This window comes from Neophocaena asiaeorientalis, unplaced genomic scaffold, assembly GCF_003031525.2.
Source record: "Neophocaena asiaeorientalis asiaeorientalis breed wild unplaced genomic scaffold, Neophocaena_asiaeorientalis_V1.1 scaffold19, whole genome shotgun sequence".
NCBI lineage: Eukaryota > Metazoa > Chordata > Mammalia > Artiodactyla > Phocoenidae > Neophocaena > Neophocaena asiaeorientalis.
The window spans coordinates 6,271,030-6,290,948 of NW_020173388.1; the positions used below are offsets into that span (position 1 = coordinate 6,271,030).

General features: G+C 37.7%; 2 protein-coding genes across 19 annotated transcripts in view; one reads left to right on the plus strand and one right to left on the minus strand.

Annotated features, from left to right (window-relative positions):
• Positions 1–9,675, plus strand: part of LNX1 (ligand of numb-protein X 1) — a 193,537-nt gene extending 183,862 nt beyond the window's left edge. For all 3 annotated transcript variants that reach the window (XM_024746634.1, XM_024746633.1, XM_024746635.1), the window contains 3 exons: positions 621–852; positions 8,533–8,691; positions 9,085–9,675. In XM_024746634.1, coding sequence (XP_024602402.1) covers positions 621–852; positions 8,533–8,691; positions 9,085–9,220 — 527 coding nt within the window. In that variant the 3' untranslated portion in view covers positions 9,221–9,675. The remainder of the gene's footprint in view (positions 1–620; positions 853–8,532; positions 8,692–9,084) is intronic.
• Positions 9,676–10,407: 732 nt separating this feature from the next.
• FIP1L1 (factor interacting with PAPOLA and CPSF1) overlaps positions 10,408–19,919 on the minus strand; it is a 65,391-nt gene continuing 55,879 nt past the window's right edge. For all 16 annotated transcript variants that reach the window (XM_024746652.1, XM_024746643.1, XM_024746651.1 and 13 more), the window contains 3 exons: positions 19,216–19,429; positions 11,742–11,879; positions 10,408–10,978 (listed from right to left, as the gene is read on the minus strand). In XM_024746652.1, the coding sequence (XP_024602420.1) occupies positions 10,831–10,978; positions 11,742–11,879; positions 19,216–19,429 (500 nt within the window). In that variant the 3' untranslated portion in view covers positions 10,408–10,830. The remainder of the gene's footprint in view (positions 10,979–11,741; positions 11,880–19,215; positions 19,430–19,919) is intronic.

Genomic DNA, 19,919 nt, shown 5'->3' on the forward strand with positions numbered 1-19,919 from the left:
GTCCAATTTGTGTCTTTGATAGTATTGTCAGTTCCCATGGATGGGTAGCTGATGGTTGAGCCGATATGCCCTTTCAGGGTGTTCAGATTCAAGAAATAAAATGTGAAGTTTTTGAGGTTCAGTTGCTCAGCCTGAGGGGCCACAGGGGGATGGCATGTGTGAAGGGCTTCAGTCAGCCAACCTAACGGTGCTTCTCTGGGGTTCAGGATGAACTCAAGGCCTTTCCCACCTTTCTCCTCCAGTCCTTTTGCTACGGTTATTTTGTGCGAGAAAGTTGATATTCAAAGGAGGCAGAAAGACAGGAGGGAGATAAAAAGATAGGAAATGGAGGTACCTCCCTCCCTCCCTCTCTTCTTTCCTTCCTTCCTTCCTTTCTTCTTTCCTCCTTCCCTCCCTCTCCCCCTTTTTAAGGCAAGAGCCAAATACCAAGAGGTGTGCGTTAGAATCCCCCCACGTGATTTACCGGCGCCTTGGCACATGTGCACTTTCGCATGTTGACGTGAGGCCAAGGAAGTGCCCCTTGCCCTCTCCACGTACCCGCATCCCAGTCAGTCCCTGCCCCTTTGCCTTTTCCAGTTTGCACTCTTACTAAGAATGGCTTCTGCTTCTCCGGTCACTAGGTGACGTTCTGTTGAATGTGAACGGGATTGAACTCACAGAGGTCAGCCGGAGCGAGGCGGTTGCTCTATTGAAAAGCACATCCTCTTCGGTGGTACTTAAAGCTTTGGAAGTCAGAGAATGTGAGCCCCAGGAAGAAGGCAGCAGCCCAGCAGCGCTGGACTTCAACCACAAAGACACGGCCCCACCTGGCAACCGGTCCCCCTCCTGGGTCATGTGGCTGGAGTTACCACGGTGAGTCCCAGCGTGACATCCTTGGGGAGGTGTGGGAGGAAACGATGATAGCTCTTAGACCACTGTTTCACTCTCTTGGGCTGATTCAGGGCACTGACATGTTAACGAGACCCAGGCTTGGTTGTAGGTCTATTTGAAAGAATTTGTGTTCCTTTTGGTAACTGAAACTGCAGCAATTCTTGGGCAGGGACGAAAGCCTGGGTGTGGAAACGCTGTTTGGCCTTCGTGGCGAGGAGGTCGTAGGGCTGCCATGTTCGATTGTGTGGGTTGTATGTGCGACAGAGAGAGGGCGCTGTTTTCACACACTCTGGAGCAGGGCAAGGTCAGCTTTTCTCAATTGGCTAGTGGCGGGCCTAGGAACTTGCATGGAGGTAAAACCAGTCTGTGGCTTCACGCCTCCAGCTCTCCGGTGGCCCCAGCTAAACCCAGAGCAACGCAGCAGCACAGTTTGCCTTTGCCCAGTTGCTGGGTCCTGTGTTGATTGAGGGCCTCAGATCACCTCTCCCTTGTTCCTACTCTTGAAAAGTCCTGGTGTAAACCTTCAGGAAGCAACTAGTTTGTCATCTCAGTGAGATGTAACTAGAGCCTTAGAGGGGAGCCAGATAAATGTTTCGGAAAGTTCAGGAAAGGATTTGAGGGCAGCCTTGCTAAATGGCTAGATACAGAAACCAAATATTCGAAGGACAAATAATTTGGGGTTTGCTCACCTGCATCAGAGCGTAAGCTCTTGGCCTTCAAAGGATTGCCTTAATAATTCCAAATGCATGACTTAAATGTTCAACATTAGAGTCACTGATGATGGTATGCTAGCAGAGGATTAAATGAATGAAAGTAGGATGTTTGGTTTTAGTACATTTTTCTCAAGGGTGGAGATAGGTTGGTCTCTCTCTCTCTGTCTCTTAACTTTAAATGAGGTTTTAAAAAACATCCCTACCTCAAATACACACTGAGATTCCCTTTTTAGCCTTCACTAGTTGATAAAATATTTTTTAAATGAGTACATCTGAAGTTAAAAACTGAGCATTGAGTTTAAAAAAATTTTTTTTTAAATTTTCTTCCTGGGTGGAAGAAGAGAATGTTACTTTAACTAAAATCGTATGGAAAAAAAAGTTTCTGAAACTTCAATCTATTAAAATGGATCATTTAAAAACATTTTTTGTGCTTGAAAGCTACTTGTCTTATAAAACAGAGTTCCTTGCCGTTCATTCATGTAAAGACAGAACAAACGTGAGATGTGTTTTACTTCGCGTACAACCAAGTGAATGGCTTTCTCTCCCTCTACCTTTGCCCTTGACTTTGGGCACAGCACTTCCCTGATCTTATCAGAAGTCCAATCTGGATTTTGCTCATTTCCTTTAGAAGAATAGAAAGTGTGAAGCCAGCAAAGACAACACTGGTTTGCAGTCCCCCTGGCAATTCTTAGTTTCCTTCATCCCCTCCTCTCCTCGTAGTAATAAGCACAGTGAACGTTCAGAGGGCACCAAAGGGTAGAGAGAGAGTGAAAGTGAGTCTTCCACCCTTGGCCCCTCAGATCCGCTCAACAGAGGCCACAGTTACCAATGACTTGTGTAATTTTCCAAGGAGTGTCTATGTCAGAGGTTGGTAAACTTTTTCTGAAAAGGGCCAGAGAGTGCAGATTTGGAGGGTCATGCTGTCTCTGTTGCCACTATTCATTTCTGCTGTTGTGGTGTGAAAGCAGCCATATAGACAGTCAATACATAGATGAATGGGCATGCCTGTTTATTTATAAAATTGGGTGTTGGGCTGGGCTGTAGTTTGCTGACCCCCAGTCTAGGTATATATGTACACACACACATACAATGGTAACATACACATTATGATGTACCATAATTTTTTTTTAATCTAAGAATATACTTTGGGTATCATTTCACATCAGTACACATCAAGCTTCCTCGTTCTTTTCTATGGCCAATAGTATTCTCTTGTATAGAAGTACCATATTGATTCAGCCAGTCCTGATAGTATTGTCGAGACCTAATTTGGTAGTGGACACTTAGGTTGTTTTCATCTTTCATAAGCAATGTTGCAAAATGAATTCATAAGGAAGGTACAGTGGTGTTCATTGCACTGTTGTTGTGTCCACTACCAATAGGAACTGGTTAAAGAAATCATGCTATATCTGTACAACCCTGTGATAGGTTCCCTGGTTATAAAACTATCTGATCACCTCTTTTTGGATTCCGTAGGCATTGCATCACTGACTTGCACTGAGTGGTGATGTGGAGAAGTGAGGCCTGTCTCATTTCTTTCCTTCTCTATGTGGCTTGGTCTTTCTACCTAATGTTCAAGATAAATGTTGTTATTTGGCGTCTTCTTTTCAGTGAGTCCAGATATGTATGTTACCTCTTTTTGTTTTATATCTTTCATTTTCTCTTGAATCCTTTTCAATTCTATTTACTTTCATTCTGCTTTCTTTGCTTGTTTTGATCTGTCCTTCATAACCCTTACTGTGTTTTCAGTAGTACATCTTTGCCTTTGTACTCACTTTCCTTTCTGTGTTATTTTTCCCTTCTACGTCTTTCTTCTCGGCCCATTTCTTCTCCTCTTGTCTTATATCTCCCCTTGAAATCTTATATCTCTGCCTTGATCTCTTTTACAGAGCCATTGTTTCAGAAGTATTTTAAATTCACAGGAATAGGGTTGGTTATAAATTTCCTTTTCTCTAGCAGCATTTCATTTCTGTGGCAGCATTTTTCTGGTGAGTGGTTTTTGTCTGTTACTGTTTTTACTGTTACTCTCCGCCTTTTCTTTTATATGTGTCTCTGGTTCATTTTTTAACCTTTGAGCTAAATTTTTCCTGGAGTGGCTGTTTGCTGGAGGTTTATAATAAAAGGAAGGAACCAGGGCAATCTTGCAGGCTGGCATTTCTGATCTTGACTGCATAGAGCCCCAAAGGTGCCAGGTTCTCCCTCACTGATGCAATACCATGGGCATAAATGTCTCTAGTCATTTGGCATTAGTGATGTCCTAAGAGTTTCAGGCCTTAGCAAAAGTTACTTGCCTGCCGGAACCACTAGAGATTTAGGCTGCAAATAGTATATATTTTTTTAATTCACAAAGAAGACATTTCCCTCCAAGTTATACATTTACCCAGTCAAACCTTTTCCCCTTTTGCTTAACAGATTTTGAGGGAAAACTATTTGCCCTAAAGTATGATCCAGCCACTTACCTAATATTCCCTACCAGTGAAGAAAAGTGATATGTCAGCAGGTCTAGAAACAATCTCTTTTCTAGGACATTGCGATCATGTCCTCAAGTGCAGTCCAACACGTAGAATGAATGTATATGAACAGGGTACCATTAGTATGCTGAACCCCAGTGGGTGTCAGATATAATAAACAGTAGCAGAGAGTAAAAGTAGGTTATTAAGGACAATGCAAATATGTCTCACCCTTATCAGGGATGCCTTTTGTACACCCCTGGGCAGTAGCTCCAGACATGGGCTAAGCTATATAAATGATCAGATGCAATTCACTTGGAGGGGATTCAGAAAACACTGAAGACCTTCTGCTTCATTCACTGTTGGCTCTCAGGGCCCACACGCCACATCTGGAAGTCTTTGAAAACATGCTCTCGTCCGGACTAGTATGATAGTGATACACATTAACTCATTTCTTCTCTTGCCTAAGTATTTAACCTTTCACTTTCCTGAACTTCATAAAGCATTTTGATGAGGATTGTCTGTATCGAAGAGCAGGGAGGCAAATATCATGGGTTGTTTTTTTTTTTTTTTAAGTCAAAAACTTTTACATTTTAACTATAGGACAGGGACACTGTCAAGTACATCCAAACCCGGAATAGAAATAACAACTGCAACAGTAGCTCATACTGATAGAACCTTTTCTGTGTGCCAGGCACTCTGCTAAGAGCTTTCCATGTTCTTTGCGTTTTTCACTCATTTAAAGCTCACCTCAGTCCTATGATCTAGGTACTAATATTATCCCCACTTTAAAGATAGGAGACTGAAGCACAGAGTGGTTTAGTAACTTGCCCGAGGTAACATGCTAGTTAATATGCAGAACTGGGATTTGAACCAGGCTGCCTGGTTGGGATCTTAACCACTATGCAGTGTTTGGTGAGCATCCTTTAGGAGGATGTGAAGCCTATATTTAGCTTTTATAATTTGAGTCTTACCGTTTCTCTCTTTACCATAAACAAGTTCTGCAGGAGTGTAAATGCCTCAGGTTTCTATCATTCAGTGGATGTGTCGTGCACCCAGCAGCACAGTATGTATTTTTCTTCTTTGCTTAGCCTCTTAGGCCTTAAATTTCTTGCCATTCTCCTCCGCACCTCCCACTGTTACCATCCCTGTGTGATGTTTGCTAATAAGTCACAGTCAATCCAGAATCAAATGAGTAGCTCCTGGCGAAGTCATTTAAGGAGCGAAATTAGTCTTTTATAATTGTCCCAAACTCACCTATATTTATGGTGGGATATGAATGCACTTTTAATGTGTTTGTTGTAATAGTGGGTGGAGCCTCCACAGGAATACCTAGTGTCTCTGTAGGTCTTTAAATGGCTCTGCTTAGCAGGCATTTGTTGAATGAAATAATCAAGAGTAGGTTCTAGGAATAGCCCTCATGGCCTTCATAATACAGTAAGCAACAACATGTCATAGTAAATTATTAAAAATTATGAATAAAAGAAGTTATAATTAAAATGTTATGTAGGCACAGGGTGCTTTGGGAACCTAGAAAATACACTGGAGTGAATGGTGGTATGTTTCATCTAGCTGGAGGACATAACCAAACTAGGAGAGTTAAGAATATCAGTTACAAAAAAAAAAAAAAAAAAAAAATATCAGTTACTTTTCACAATCATGCTATGTAACAAACTAGCCACAAAACCTCAGTAGCAGAAAGTGAAAGTCGAAGAGGGAAGATGGAAGTGAGGCTGCCCACATCTGGAGCGTGCAGGCCAAGCCTGCAGAGCCCTGGGCCCACAGTGAGCGGCCCCTCTGATGTGCAGAATGCCCATTCCGCAGGGAACATCAGACACAGATCAGCTTCAGCTGATCCAGGCCTAGGCGTGATTGATCTTGGCTGGCTCCCTCATGCATTTGCAGTCCTTTCTGGGTCGTTTAGGTGGCTCTGCTAATCTTGGTTGGCCGTGCTCCTGTGTCTAGGTTTGGCTGGCTCTGGCCAACGTCCCACTGATGATCTTATGGCTGAATCCAGAATCGGAGGGGGACACCACAAAATTATACAATAAGTGGCACGGATGATACCGGGGAAGGGTGATGACTTGGGCCATTCATGTAATTATTTTACACAGTAAGGAAGAATGAGGAGATATTAGTTGTTTTGGACATGCTGAGGTTGAGATACCAGTGGAACATCAAGTTTGATAAATATGTCTACAGCAGCAATTCCCAAAGTTTTTTTTCAAGACCCCTACACTTATTTAGAGTATTGATGATCCCCCAAGAGCTTTGCTTATATAGGTTATACCTACTAATATATTACCTTATAAATTAATCTGAATAATTTTATTTATTAAATCATTTAAAATAATCCATTATATATTAACATAAATAACATCTTTTATAAGAAGCAGTATTTTTAAAAATTACAAGAGTGGCAGTGTACTGATTTTTGCAAACCTCTTTAATGTTTGGCTTAATAGAAGATAACTGGACTCTCATATCTACTTCTGCATTCAGTGTCCTGCCAGGTCACTTACCACATGTCCTCTGGAAAATGTCACCATATGCTTGTAAGAAAATGAGAATGACTCATTAATGTTATGTTGAAATTTTTGTACTGGTAACATAAAAATTTTAGATGATTATTTTTATAGCTTGTCCACATGGAATAAAATATTAAGAGTCAAGGTCCAAAGTGATAATTAATGAAAAAACCCAATGGTCAAAAGGGTGAGAAATACTTAAGTTTCGAGTATTGCTCCATGTACCCATTTATATGTTTTAAAGAACGTTAAGACATATTTAATCATAACCTTGGGTAAGAAGCGCCCACCAGCTCTCCTCCAAACACTGGGCATAGGTGGGAACATAATGCTCTAGTGTCTGGGGAACAATTACCTGCTTTGAACATGAGCAGTCAGTGAGCCACTGTGTAAATGTGGTATCAAACACACCACAGCTCCTACAGGATGAATTTACTAACATCAAGTATTACTGTGAAATACAGCAAATGAATATTTTATAATAAAAATATGGTTGTTTCATTTAATGAATTATTTTTCAGCAATAATTTCGGCAAAAGAAATTATTGTAAATGATATATATGTATGACAACAGATACAAAACAAAATTGAGTTGCATGTTAGCACTACATTGTAAAGTTACCCACCAGACAAACCCAAAGCTTGTTTTACTTCAAATGGGAGTTGAAATGCCATGAAAGAAGTCATGTTACATTGATTAGCAAGGTCAGTAACAAATGTAATGACCAGCTTCATCACCAGAACATTTCTCAAGAGAAGTTTTATTGGTTTTTCAAAAAAATTAGTATTTCAAGGTACAGTTTATAAACAAAATCACCAAATCTTGACTTTTACCAACACTGAAAATGCTAATTGTCTTTCAAACCAGTTCCTGGACTTGGGGGATTTTGGAGTCAAATCCAGCTCCTGACATACCTCTGTCATAACTGTAACACAGTTTTGTACTTAGCCTGCACCTATGTTAACACTGATCCAACTGCCACTGAATAATAAAAGGAACAGCTTCCTCAATCAAATTTTCTGTTTTAGCTGAGGGTTCTACCCATTTACAAAAGACCTGTGGTCTTCCTCCCATTCCTGTTATAACTTGCTATTCAGTTTACTGCCAGGTTTTTCTCCTTCAGTATGAATCATTCTTACAATCTTTAAATGCACCTCAATCTCCATACAGTATATTACGTTGCCTGCATGCTTCTATATAACCTATTAAACATGTAAAACTATGTACAAACTGGTATCTTTCAAAAGTCAGAACTTCAGCCAATGAATTAATTAGGGTTACATTTAAATTTCTTCCACTGAGATATTAACCAAAGAATTTTTCCTTCATTAAAAATTATTTACATCCATAAGGAAATAAAAATATAACTGTAAGTATGCTTGAATGTGGTTCATCAGTAAAGATTTAGGCATAACTTTAATATAAGTTGAGAAATTAAATCTTTAAGCCAGAAATGATTCTTTCCCAGTAGACATATAAACAGAACGTAATAGATGGTGTCACTTTTAAAAGGGTGGTTAGCTTTAGAAAAGAGAAAAATTAGAAATTAGAAAAATTTTTAGAAAAATTAGAAAAAGCCAGCTAGGGCTTCCCTGGTGGCGCAGTGGTTGAGAATCTGCCTGCCGATGCAGGGGACACGGGTTCGTGCCCCGGTCCGGGAAGATCCCACATGCCGCGGAGCGGCTGGGCCCGTGAGCCATGGCCGCTGAGGCTGCGCGTCCGGAGCCTGTGCTCTGCGACGGGAGAGGCCACAAAAGTGAGAGGGCTGCATACCGGGAAAAAAAAAAAAAAAAAAAAGAGCCAGCTAAAAGCAGAAAGGTAACTGGGCTATGACACAATTTTGAATGAGACCCATCCAGTGCTATTAAGCCTAAAAAAATAATGCCAATAAAGGGAACGGGAGATGAATCACAGTAATTACTATGAGTTCGAATTAACTGCGCATTTACATTGATTTCGTTCTATTTCAGGTACCTGTACAACTGTAAAGATGTTATACTGCGAAGAAACACAGCTGGAAGTCTGGGCTTCTGCATTGTAGGAGGTTATGAAGAATACAATGGGAACAAACCTTTTTTTATCAAATCCATTGTTGAAGGAACACCAGCATACAACGATGGAAGAATCAGGTAATAATAATGACTACTTAACAAAAAACTTATATCCAAAGATTGTGTTTTATACGTGCAAAAAGCCTGGCCCCATGTGAAATAAGGCACCTATTATATCTTTTTTTATTGGTAAGAAATTTAAAACATTTATGCAGCATTCCATTTCTAAGAAATCCAAAATGATTTGTTACTCTTGGTCCCATACAGCAACTTCCTATACTTTTAGCATTCTTTCTAAAACAAGCTGAACAACAGAATTTGAAGAATTTAAGTGAGGGAGAACCTTAATTAGAAGTACTGATAACATAATTAAAACTGACAGATGGAGCAAAAACTAGGACCACCAAAAAAAACTTGCATTAACTTCAGCTGTGGCTCAAAATGTTAATCATGTACCTTTATTTTTTTTAGATGTGGTGATATTCTTCTTGCTGTCAATGGCAGAAGTACATCAGGAATGATACATGCTTGCTTGGCAAGGATGCTAAAAGAACTTAAAGGAAAAATTACTCTCACCATTGCTTCTTGGCCCGGCACTTTTTTATAGAATCAATGATGGGTCATAGAAAAACAGGAAATCACAAATAAGCTAAGTTGAAACAATGTATTTATCTTATCGATTTTTGTATTTGAAGGCTACAATGTAAAAATATAATGTCAGGAAAAGTAGGATCTAATGAAAAGCCAATTACACCTCAGAAAATATAATTCTCAAAATAGAAACATTACTAATAGTTTTTATTCAGTGTGGAGCATTTCTCATTACTCTAGAACTTTAAGTTTATATTTTTCTATTCAATAAAAAGCTCTTAAACAGCTGACATGGTTTGTATGCCCCCACTGAATTCAAATCATACAGTTAAATTAAAATCTGGTATATGCTGAGGTCTGCAAAGGGTACATTATGGGCATTTTAAAAACAATTTCCAGACAGAGGATTTTAAAAGTGCATTGCTGAAAAATGTTCATCAAATGAGAAATAAATATTTTTCAAAAATTATATAGCTGTCTCTTAGTATGTGATACTAAGTTCATTTCTATTATCACTATTTAAAAGTTCCTAGTAATTCATTCTTTCAAAACCATGTTGCTACCATCACTGGCAAATACCTTCTAAGGGCTATCCCTAAAAATGTTCACAGAAGTATATAAACTTGTACTTTCTTAAATGTAATGGGAAATGACTAATCTAAAGCTTATTTATTTTTATTCACAGTATAGCTAGTAACTGTATACAAACTCTACGTGCTGCTCAACCAATGAGCCTTGGAAGAACCATCAAGAAAGGCCAAACCAGCTTGACCTAGCTCATAAAAGATGGCTTTGAGGCAATTCAAATTTTTGTCACAGTGACGAGTATTTTGTCCATGTGCCTGCCAGAAACTACGTTTAGGGCAAGTTATTTCAGAGGTCACCCAAATGCCATTAGATTTTATTACTCTGGATAGGAAAGTTCCCCTTTAGTTTCACCATGAACCCAAATTTAGAACACTGAAAACCTGCTATCAAAAAGTTGTAGTATCAGGCTTCCCTGGTGGCGCAGTGGTTGAGAGTCCGCCTGCCGATGCAGGGCACACGGGTTCGTGCCCCGGTCCAGGAAGATCCCACATGCCGCGGAGCGGCTGGGCCCGTGAGCCATGGCCGCTGAGCCTGCATATCCGGAGCCTGTGCTCCGCAACGGGAGAGGCCAACTGTATGAGTTCTTTAATATGCAAAGCAACAGTGCCACAGCAGTGATAAAAGACTAGTTTTAATCTCAAGACTCACTCAGAGGTGCCTTTTGATGCATTTTGCAGTGCAACTTCTTAAGAGACTGGTATTTGATATTAACTCAAGGAAACTGGCCAAGAGGGAACCTTGACCTTTATCAATCAGATATTATGTACACAGCTAAACATAGCTCTTTAAATTCCCTGCTGCGTGACTCATTCACATTACTTTCTTCGATACAGTCATTACTGTCTATTTTTTAAATATTACAAGACGAAGATTTTTAACTTAACATGAAAAATTCACTCTTTTATTTTAGAAGAAAAAAGTTAACTTTTCATACTAAAAGAACAAGATTAAAGGCAAATTTCTTAAACATTATCCAGAAAAATAAGATTTATAGTATCTATTTCTGGCACTACTGTACACAAAAGGCCATAACCATGCCTATTCTGCAGGTGGAGCTTCGGTGCTCTCCTGTTCAGGGGCAGGCTCGCTGCCAGCTTCTTTTCCTTCTTTGCTTCTCTTGGATTTTTTGTGCTTGTGTCTCCTATGACTGTCTCCTTCTTCACTTTCATGGCGACGTCTACTATTACTAAAGAAAAAAGAAAGGTGTATTAAAAATGTTTAAGTAGTGACGGATCAACCTACTTTAGGTAAATTCTCGGTATAACAGTGGGTTTTAAATAATCTAATACTTTACTTTCTTTTTCTCAAACACATTTTGGGGAGTAATCATTTTTTATGTGACCTTTATGCTGAGATTATATTTACATTTAATGCTCACCTTCATTAATATTTTCCTAGAACCCTAAGGACCATATACATTAGACTATGAGATCGACGCACCGCCCACTATGCCAAGAGGGCCACTAGGGCCCATATACTTCATTCTAAAAGACTAATTACAAATTAGAAACTGAAGCACTAGATCAGAACAGGAAATACTTCCTAGAGTTGATTTTAGGCAAACAATAGGCATTAAAATTTAATGCTGGTTTTTTTTTTTGGTGGGGGGGACTACAAGGCCCTGAATTTTCTTTGATTAAACTGAACATCAGTTTGTTTAATAACAATTACTACTAAAAACTGATTCATATGAGAAATCCCCCCCCCATCCAAGATAATGTAGTAAGTCTAATTCTCATATTTTTTATTCCATGCTGATTTTGGCTTATGGGCATTATAAGCTGGTTAGATTTCAATATCTTTGTTGAAACCTATAAGGAACCAACTATAGTCTTCCAATTAGGAACACATATAATGCTCTAGTGGTTACTTAGAAATGTTTGCTTTTACTTCCTGAAATCAAATCAATTTCTCTTGGCTTCAAAATGATCCACTATTAAAGAGCAAACCTTCGAGAGGACTTGTGTCTGGTTTCCTCTTTCTCTCTGTGTCGTCTTTCTCTGTGTCGTTCTTCTTTCTCCCGACTTGCTCTGTGGCGCTCATAGCCTCTTTCTGCATACTCCCTGTATCTGTATCGTTCTTCATCACTGAAATCAGAATAGGAACAAGTTTTCTTGACAACTGGATTGTTGATTCTGAATGACTTCAAGCTACAAAAGACGTGACCTGAGTCCAAACCAGAAGTCCTAATGTTAGCATCTTACGCAGAATAGGTGCAAAGTATATATTTGTTGAACTGAGAGGAAAACAATGCTGCTCCCAAATTAGTACTAGATCTAATACAAGAATACAAAATATATAATGATTACACATTATGTGTTACAGGGCCAAGTTCCGTGCTTTCACAGTTGTTATAGGGTAGAAATTTTATATAAATGCTGTTTTTCTTCAAAATTTGGGAGCTGTAACTGATTTAAATTTTAATCAGCGGCTTCATTTTACTTTTTAGACTTAAAAGCATGTTTGTATATCTCAGATTTCCAACCAAAATTCTTAATGATAGTTATAAAATCTTAGGCACACAGTTAAGATTCTAAAAATATATTAAAAATATTTGGCTTATGACGACATAGTCCAAGTAGATAAAGGTTCTTAAGTTTTTGAATCACATAAAGTATATATTCATCTAATGAAGTGGTATAAACATTAAGAACAGAGTGACATCAAAGCAACTTCCATTTTCCAGTGCAAATTAGAAAGCAGGCAATTGTAAACCGCCATATATTGGCATTCTTAGTAGATGTGCAAATTTATGAATACAGGCATACCTCAATGATATGAACCGTAGGTTCAGTTTCAGACCAATAAAATATCACAATAAAGCAAGTCCACGAAATTTGGATTTCGCAATGCATATAAAAGTTGTTTACACTATACTGTAGTCCGTTAAGTGTACAACAGCATTATGTCTAAAAAAATCAATGTACATGCCTTAATTAAGAATACTTTATTGCTAAAACATGCTAACCATCACCTGAGTCTTCAGCAAGTCAACGTTTTGCTGGTTTGAAATATTGTGAGAATCACCAAAATGTGACAAAGAAACACGAAGTGAGCAAATCCTGTTCGAAAAGTGGCGCTGATAATAAAGTATTATACTGAAAAAAAACTGCAAAAACTGAAAGAGACTGAAAAAAAAAAGCAGACTGAAAAAAAAAGCAATTTCCACAATATCCACACAAAATGCAGGCAGAAAATTGCCTATGGACACACCTGAATTCTGACATCCCAATAACTTAACGCTGTCTGTGTGGTGAGGGAGGCGGGTTGGGGGGTGGAGTGAGGAGGAGGAAGCTGGAGGGAGGGGACCATGGGAACAACTTCAAATCCATATTAAGCTGTGCCTCCATTTTCTGATTTTGGAGAGAATGGACTAATGAAACTGGGACTGATGATAGTCATCTTTACCTCCTTAGACTTGTCTCTCCATGTCCTTTCGTGAAAATGGAGACATATTTCTGTTTTTCTCGCAATCCTTCAAGTCTATTTTTTCTTTTTGTTCAGCATAGAAGTCAACATTTTCTACATCCTAATGTCAGTAAACTCTCTTAGAATGAATAAAAATATCTTTTAGAACACTGTGTACTAAAGAGCTTTTGTTTCTAGAAATATGTTTTATACAAATTATTAAATTAGAATTTGTACATAGCCTCAAGATGTTAAGGAATCTGAGAGAGAATAACAGGAGACAGAATCAGGTGAAAGTATAAGCCATATAAAAACAAAGCCTAACTGTGGTCTCTTAGCAAAAGTGATAATTCAGGAGTGCGACACCTAAAGCCAAGTCATATTGCTGACCAAGTTATTATTGCCTGTGATACATTTTTAATGCTATTTTAAAGAGTATTCATATATGCATATATATATGGATGATACACACACACACATACACACACACACGGACACATATATACATACACAAACACGATTTTTTTTCTAATCATAAATGTGTACTTGGTACTGGGAAGGTGGAAGCGTGTCATCAGAAAGGCAATGCACCATGACAGGCAGTGTGGAGTAGCAGGAAGAGTGCGTGCAGAGCAGGCCCAGGAACACGTCCTGACTGTTATTTCCTAAGTGTATGACCCAGGGTAAGTTACTTAACCTCTGTGAACACTCAGTTTTCTCATCTGTAAAACTGGCAACAGTCTTCTTCAGGATTGTTGTAGAACTGGCAATAACATTTATAAAGTGTTTGGAACAAGAGCAGGCCCTCAAATGGCCACTAACAGGCAGACTCACCATCTTCATTAAATTTAATGTTAAAATTTTCAGAAGCAGAACGCTTTCTGTAAAGGTGACTGTTTCTAATAAAGTTTCTAAAGGAGAATAAACTCATGACAAACGAATATTAGCATTATTATCCTCTTTAAAAATGAGGTTCTTTGTAATAATTCCAACTGGATTTACCTAAAAATAACTAAGGTCAATTATCTCATAATTCATCCTTTGTAACCCTGTTTTTTCCCTCTCACCCTCACACCAATTCTTGTTAGCTTTGAGGCCTTTAAGATTCTGAAGGCAGCCATCTGATGGGACCCTTCCTACAGATGGTGGAAGATTTGGTCTCGTACACAAAATATAAAGACCCCTTCTCTGATAAGCAGCTGCAGCACAAAGGTTTCTCTGAGCCTGGAAATCATTAGAGCTCATTTCAAACACCCTAGAATGACCAGCCTTCTCTCTGGCCCAATTAAGCGGCCTAAAAAACAGATGTTGAAACTGGTCTGTAATTTTCAAAACAATGACTCTGTAATTTGTAACAACACATACTACATGCCATATTGCTGAAATCTCAGTCTTGAGAAAAAAAAAAGGCCTTGACTTATACTTCATTTGGATTTTCCAGAGAACACTTTATTCCTGGGATAATTCAGAACAACACAAAATTCTTCCACCTTTTTTGCCCTCTCTGGCCTTGAACTTTTAGTCAGATTTAAGTAAACATTACTCCTGATGCCCTACAGCTAGCAACATGAAAATCAAATATGGTTTAACGATTAACACTTTTAGCTTCAATAAAAATTAAGTAGCATTTGTGCATGAGTGTGTTTGAAATGGACAAAGAATTTTATAAACACTATTATTTATGCAAAGGAAAGTTACGAGCTCTAGCAAAGCAATTCATTTCAGACTTCTTTCCTATGAAGTTCTGCATTAAGCTCCTTACCTTGTGAACATGTACATTCTAGAGATAACAACACTATCTCAAATATATTAATTTTAACTACATTAGAAACAACTCAACTTCCCAGAAAGTAATGCCCTTGAACTTAACAGAATTCATGCACTTATGTGACTGAAGTTATTAACAGCACATGTCCCACCACACAAACTCGAAACATACACTTCAACACACACACATACACACAAACATGCATGTATGTACCATACCTTTACTTATTTAGTCAATAAAATGTTACCAGGTGCCTACAGTGTGTAAGTCATATTATTAGGAGCTACAGGAAGGAAAAAGATTAATAAATCCTATGGAGTTTCTTCTTGCACTTTTTTTTACATAAAGTTTTAAACTTCTAACCAGTCCTAGATATCGTGACAATATTATATGGCTAAATCTATAACGACAGTGTATGAGTAATTCTGTATCGTCAGCACACAACTCTGTGCCTGGTACATAACAGGGACTCAAAATTGTCAGTTACGTGAGAGAGTGGCACGGACACATACACACTACCAAATGTAAAATAGCTACCTAGTGGGAAGCAGCCACATAGCACAGGGAGATCAGCCCAGTGCTTTGTGTCCACCTAGAGCGGTGGGATAGGGAGGGTGGGAGGGAGACGCAAGAGGGAAGAGATATGGGGATATATGTATATGTATAGCTGATTCACTTTGTTATACAGCAGAAACTAACACACCATTGTAAAGCAACTGTACTCCAATAAAGATGTTAGAAAAAAATGTCAGTTACATGAATGAAAGAATGAATCTGGTTCCCCACCACCCCCGAAAGAAAAAAAAAAAATCAAGTACAGAAAGAGTAATAAAAACAAATGAAAAATAATAGAATTTTTAAACTACCTAATTTCAAGACTAGAAAGGATTTTAAGTAATATCTCAACCATATTTCCAGTAGACAGTATGGCTCTAGTGTTGCTTTAAATTTCTCTATGCTTCCATTTCCTCATCTGACAAATCAAAATTTAGACTGGATAACCCCTAAGGACCTTTCTGGATTAAGAAGTATATGATTACATGATCACATCTAACAAAACAAATGCTGTCTGAATCAAGCATATGCTCACATCTTGAACTGATATATTACTTCATCTCATCCAGCAAAATCAGAAAACTGTGTACCTTACATTTATCTTATCCATAAAAATAGCTGATAACAAAAAAAAGTTATCTTTAACTTATTTCATTCTACATTGTGAAGGTACCTAAATGGATATGTTAATTAGAAAGATGCCCAAATTAACACTTTGATATAAAGGTTGATCTTTATCCATTTCAAAACCTATCTGGCTAACACAGTTTCACCGACAGTTTTCAAGACTGTTTTTTCTCTATTGTATTCACCCTCCTCCCTGATACATGTTAAGTCATTTTATTCACTGACACATTCATTATGTTCCAGGCATTACTGTACAAAGTGCTGAGGATACAGAGATGAAAAATGATAGTCAACACCCTGAAAGAGAAAGATATGCTTTAAAGAAAATACACAATATGCTTAGGGAGCATGTGAAGGAATAATTAATTTTTTCTTTCAGGTTCAGAGCTGCTCACAGAAGACAAATATGAGCTGAACCTTGAAGAATCAGTAAAAGTTTGTGAGGCAGAGAGGACAGGAATAACATGAAGAAGGGAAGTGCTAAACTATGAGGCTTTCCAGAAGAGCAAGTAGTTCAGTGTAGCTAGAGCATGCAGTATATTGCCTTGGGAGAGAACCAGGGTTAAAATATAGAAAGGCGCACTGAATTTGTGACTTACGGATCATAAAAAGAATTCTGACTTTATTCTTTATGCTAGCAATAAATGAATTCTTTCCAATGGCACAGAAAGTTTTAGGGAATCAACTTCTAGGTCCCCAACTTCCATATTTATTCTTTCCTGAACATGAACTGCCTAATGATACACCTGCAGGTAACACATAGGCCACTTCTCTGGCTAACCTCTCCTCCATCACGTTCCTGGCCTTTTACAAAAGAAAGGCATTCTTTTCACCAATTTTACTATAGTACATTATTGGCTCAGGGTATAAAAACCTTCATGGCATCAAGAAGATCTAATTTAAAATATTAGTGTCAGTAAGACCTATTTTATTCAAAGAACCATAAAGCTTCTATAGGGCTTTAGGCCTTTCTCTCTTATACATCTGTCCGCTACAAAGTATGAAGTAAGAAATGGAATATTTTGGCCTGTGTCCTGGGATGTTCTAACGTCAGATATCGTGTAGAGTAGTGTGGAGTCATAAGAATTTTCCCTGAACTAGTAAAAAAACAAAACCAAAAATTCCTTCTGAAGGAAAGCAAAACAAAGTGCTGGGGAGGCAGCACCTTATTTTGAATTCTGTGACTATTTTATCTTAGATAGGAAATATGGATTAACTCATTTAACTGAACAGAAAAATGAAGTCAGACTTTTCTCCCATAGAAATTGGGTGTGATGTGGCTGGCTGGCTTGACAACAGAAGCTGTCTTTTACCAATTAAGTTATTTGGTAGCTATTTCCCATAAATGGAATGGGGGAAATTTGCAGCTCCAGGTTTGCATGAAAATAAATATCAAATACACATAAAGGTGTTTCATTTTTACAGACATTTTGGAAAAGATATACTTCCATTTTCCTAACCCTTTCTAAGCATATTAAGTTGAACAGGGTACCTCTAAAATAAAAGAGTATTAAGTATAATTGGTAGTCTTCTGATAAGTCTTGGTAAAGCCCTTTTGGTGTTCTTCCAAGAAACTGAGAAAACTAAAGACTTTGGAAACAGGGTCTTTGCAGATGTAATCATCAAGGCAAGATGAGGTCAGACTGGATTTGGCTGCACCCTAATCCAAAGACTGTTATCCTTATAAAAATAGGGAAATTTGTACACAGACACAGAAAGGAGAATGCTGTGTGAAGACAGACACAGACTGGAGTGAAGCATCATCTACAAACCAAGGGATACCAAGGATTGCTAACAACCACCAGAAGTTACAAGAGAGGCGGGGAACAAATTCTCTCAAAGCCTACAAAAAGGAACTAAACCTGCTGCCACCTTGGTATCAGACCTCTAGCCTCCAGACCTGTGAGAGTAAATTTCTGTTGTTCTAGGCTAACCAGTTTATGGTACTTTTATTGTAGCAGTCGTAGAAAACAATTTCACCAAGTAACAATCAGGTGGTTTCCAATTATCTGCTTTTAAGAAAACTGAGCCATGAGCTAATAGATTCTTAAAAATAACTTGATGACAGGTTAGTTGTGTAATTTTGACATATCGCTAAATCTTAAAGTGCTCAAATAACTTAGTGACAGAACCGCAACAAAATTCCATCAATTCTTATTTACATATTTTATGTGAACAAGGTTTCTCAATGCTTACATCTATATATTAAAAAAAAAAAGAAAGAAAGAAATATAATTAATGGCAAAGCCTTTTTTCCCCTAACAGTAGTAACATTCATTCATGGATACAAATATTATTTAGGGATGGGAAGAAGCTCTTCCATCACATTAAAGAATGTAGTTATGTTAAATTATTTTTCAGAATTTGTATTATATTTATATATAAAAATAAATAACTAAAATCAAAAAAATTTTAAATAGGGAATCTTATGGTCATTAATTTTTTAATACATTTTAACTTACATAGGTATGTTGCAGGGAAGATTGATAGGATGGATCAATTAAAAAAACTTTTTCAAGAAAAAAAATATTTTGCATTAGAATAAAATTATTTGTGGGACGTGGCTCAGAAGTAAGAATTCAAGCACAAAAAGAAAGGCAGAATTTCCAAGGGTTACAGAGCTTGTTTATATATTTTTTAAAAATGGATAATGATGTTCAGCAAATCACTATAGTATTCTTAATCCAATGGATATATTTAATAGAGTAATGATAACTTTATTTTAAAATTGTGAGAGTTGTAACAGACTGGAAAGTATATCTATATAGCCAACTATTTATACTTAAGGTGAAAAATTTTTGATGCCAAGATCAAAATATGTGAGGGGGTATGACGTTTTCAAAATTGTTTTAAGGAAGAAATGAACAAACAAATTTGAAGACTGCTGCTTTAGGTAGTGGGAAGTCCTTATGAATAAACAGCCTTGATGCTTTTAAAATGGCTATCCTAACTACTCTTCAAGCAATCCTTTCCCAATTGTAGTGGATCTTCCATCCTGGCACTGAATATAAATTCTAAAGTGCATATAAAATACAGGTGTACAAATTACTGCACGCTGAACATACCTGTTGAAAACACTCGGCGTGGGACTATGATCACGCTCCCTCTCTCTCTCTCTGGTGCGTTCTCTTTCTCTGTCTCGATCACGATCTCGTTCTCGGTCTCTGTCTCTGTCTCTGTCTCGGTCTTTCTCTCTTCTTGAGTAATAGTCCCATTGCTTGCTGGTGTCCACAAGACTAGGCCATGAAGGAGCAGAACCAGGAAGGTGGGGAAAGGCAACTACAGAGAAAAAATAATAATAATTAAAAACAAAAGTTATGGTACCTAAAAAACAAAGAAGACCAAAAAGAGTAAACATCCCACAAAAATGCTTCGCTAGATTAAAAAAAATTTATTTTATATATAGAATAGAGAAATAACATATGGTGAATACCCACAGTCTGGGTAAATACCCAGAAACAAACCTTAAAGATCTAACATATAAAGACTCTTCATTTTGCAAGGTGAACAGCAAATGAGAATTAGATACACCACAAACTTCCCAATACATCAAAAATATAAACCAGAATACATAAGGACATCTTCAAAGTGCTGAAAGAAAGTAACAATCAACCTAGAAATATGTACTCAAAATTATATTTCAAGAATAAGATTAAAACAAAGGCATTCATAAACAAAAATAAGCGAAAGTTATAAACAACAGAGTTCACCAAAAAAAACTTCTACCAGATATATGCATATTACATTTCAAGAGTAACCACTAAAAAAC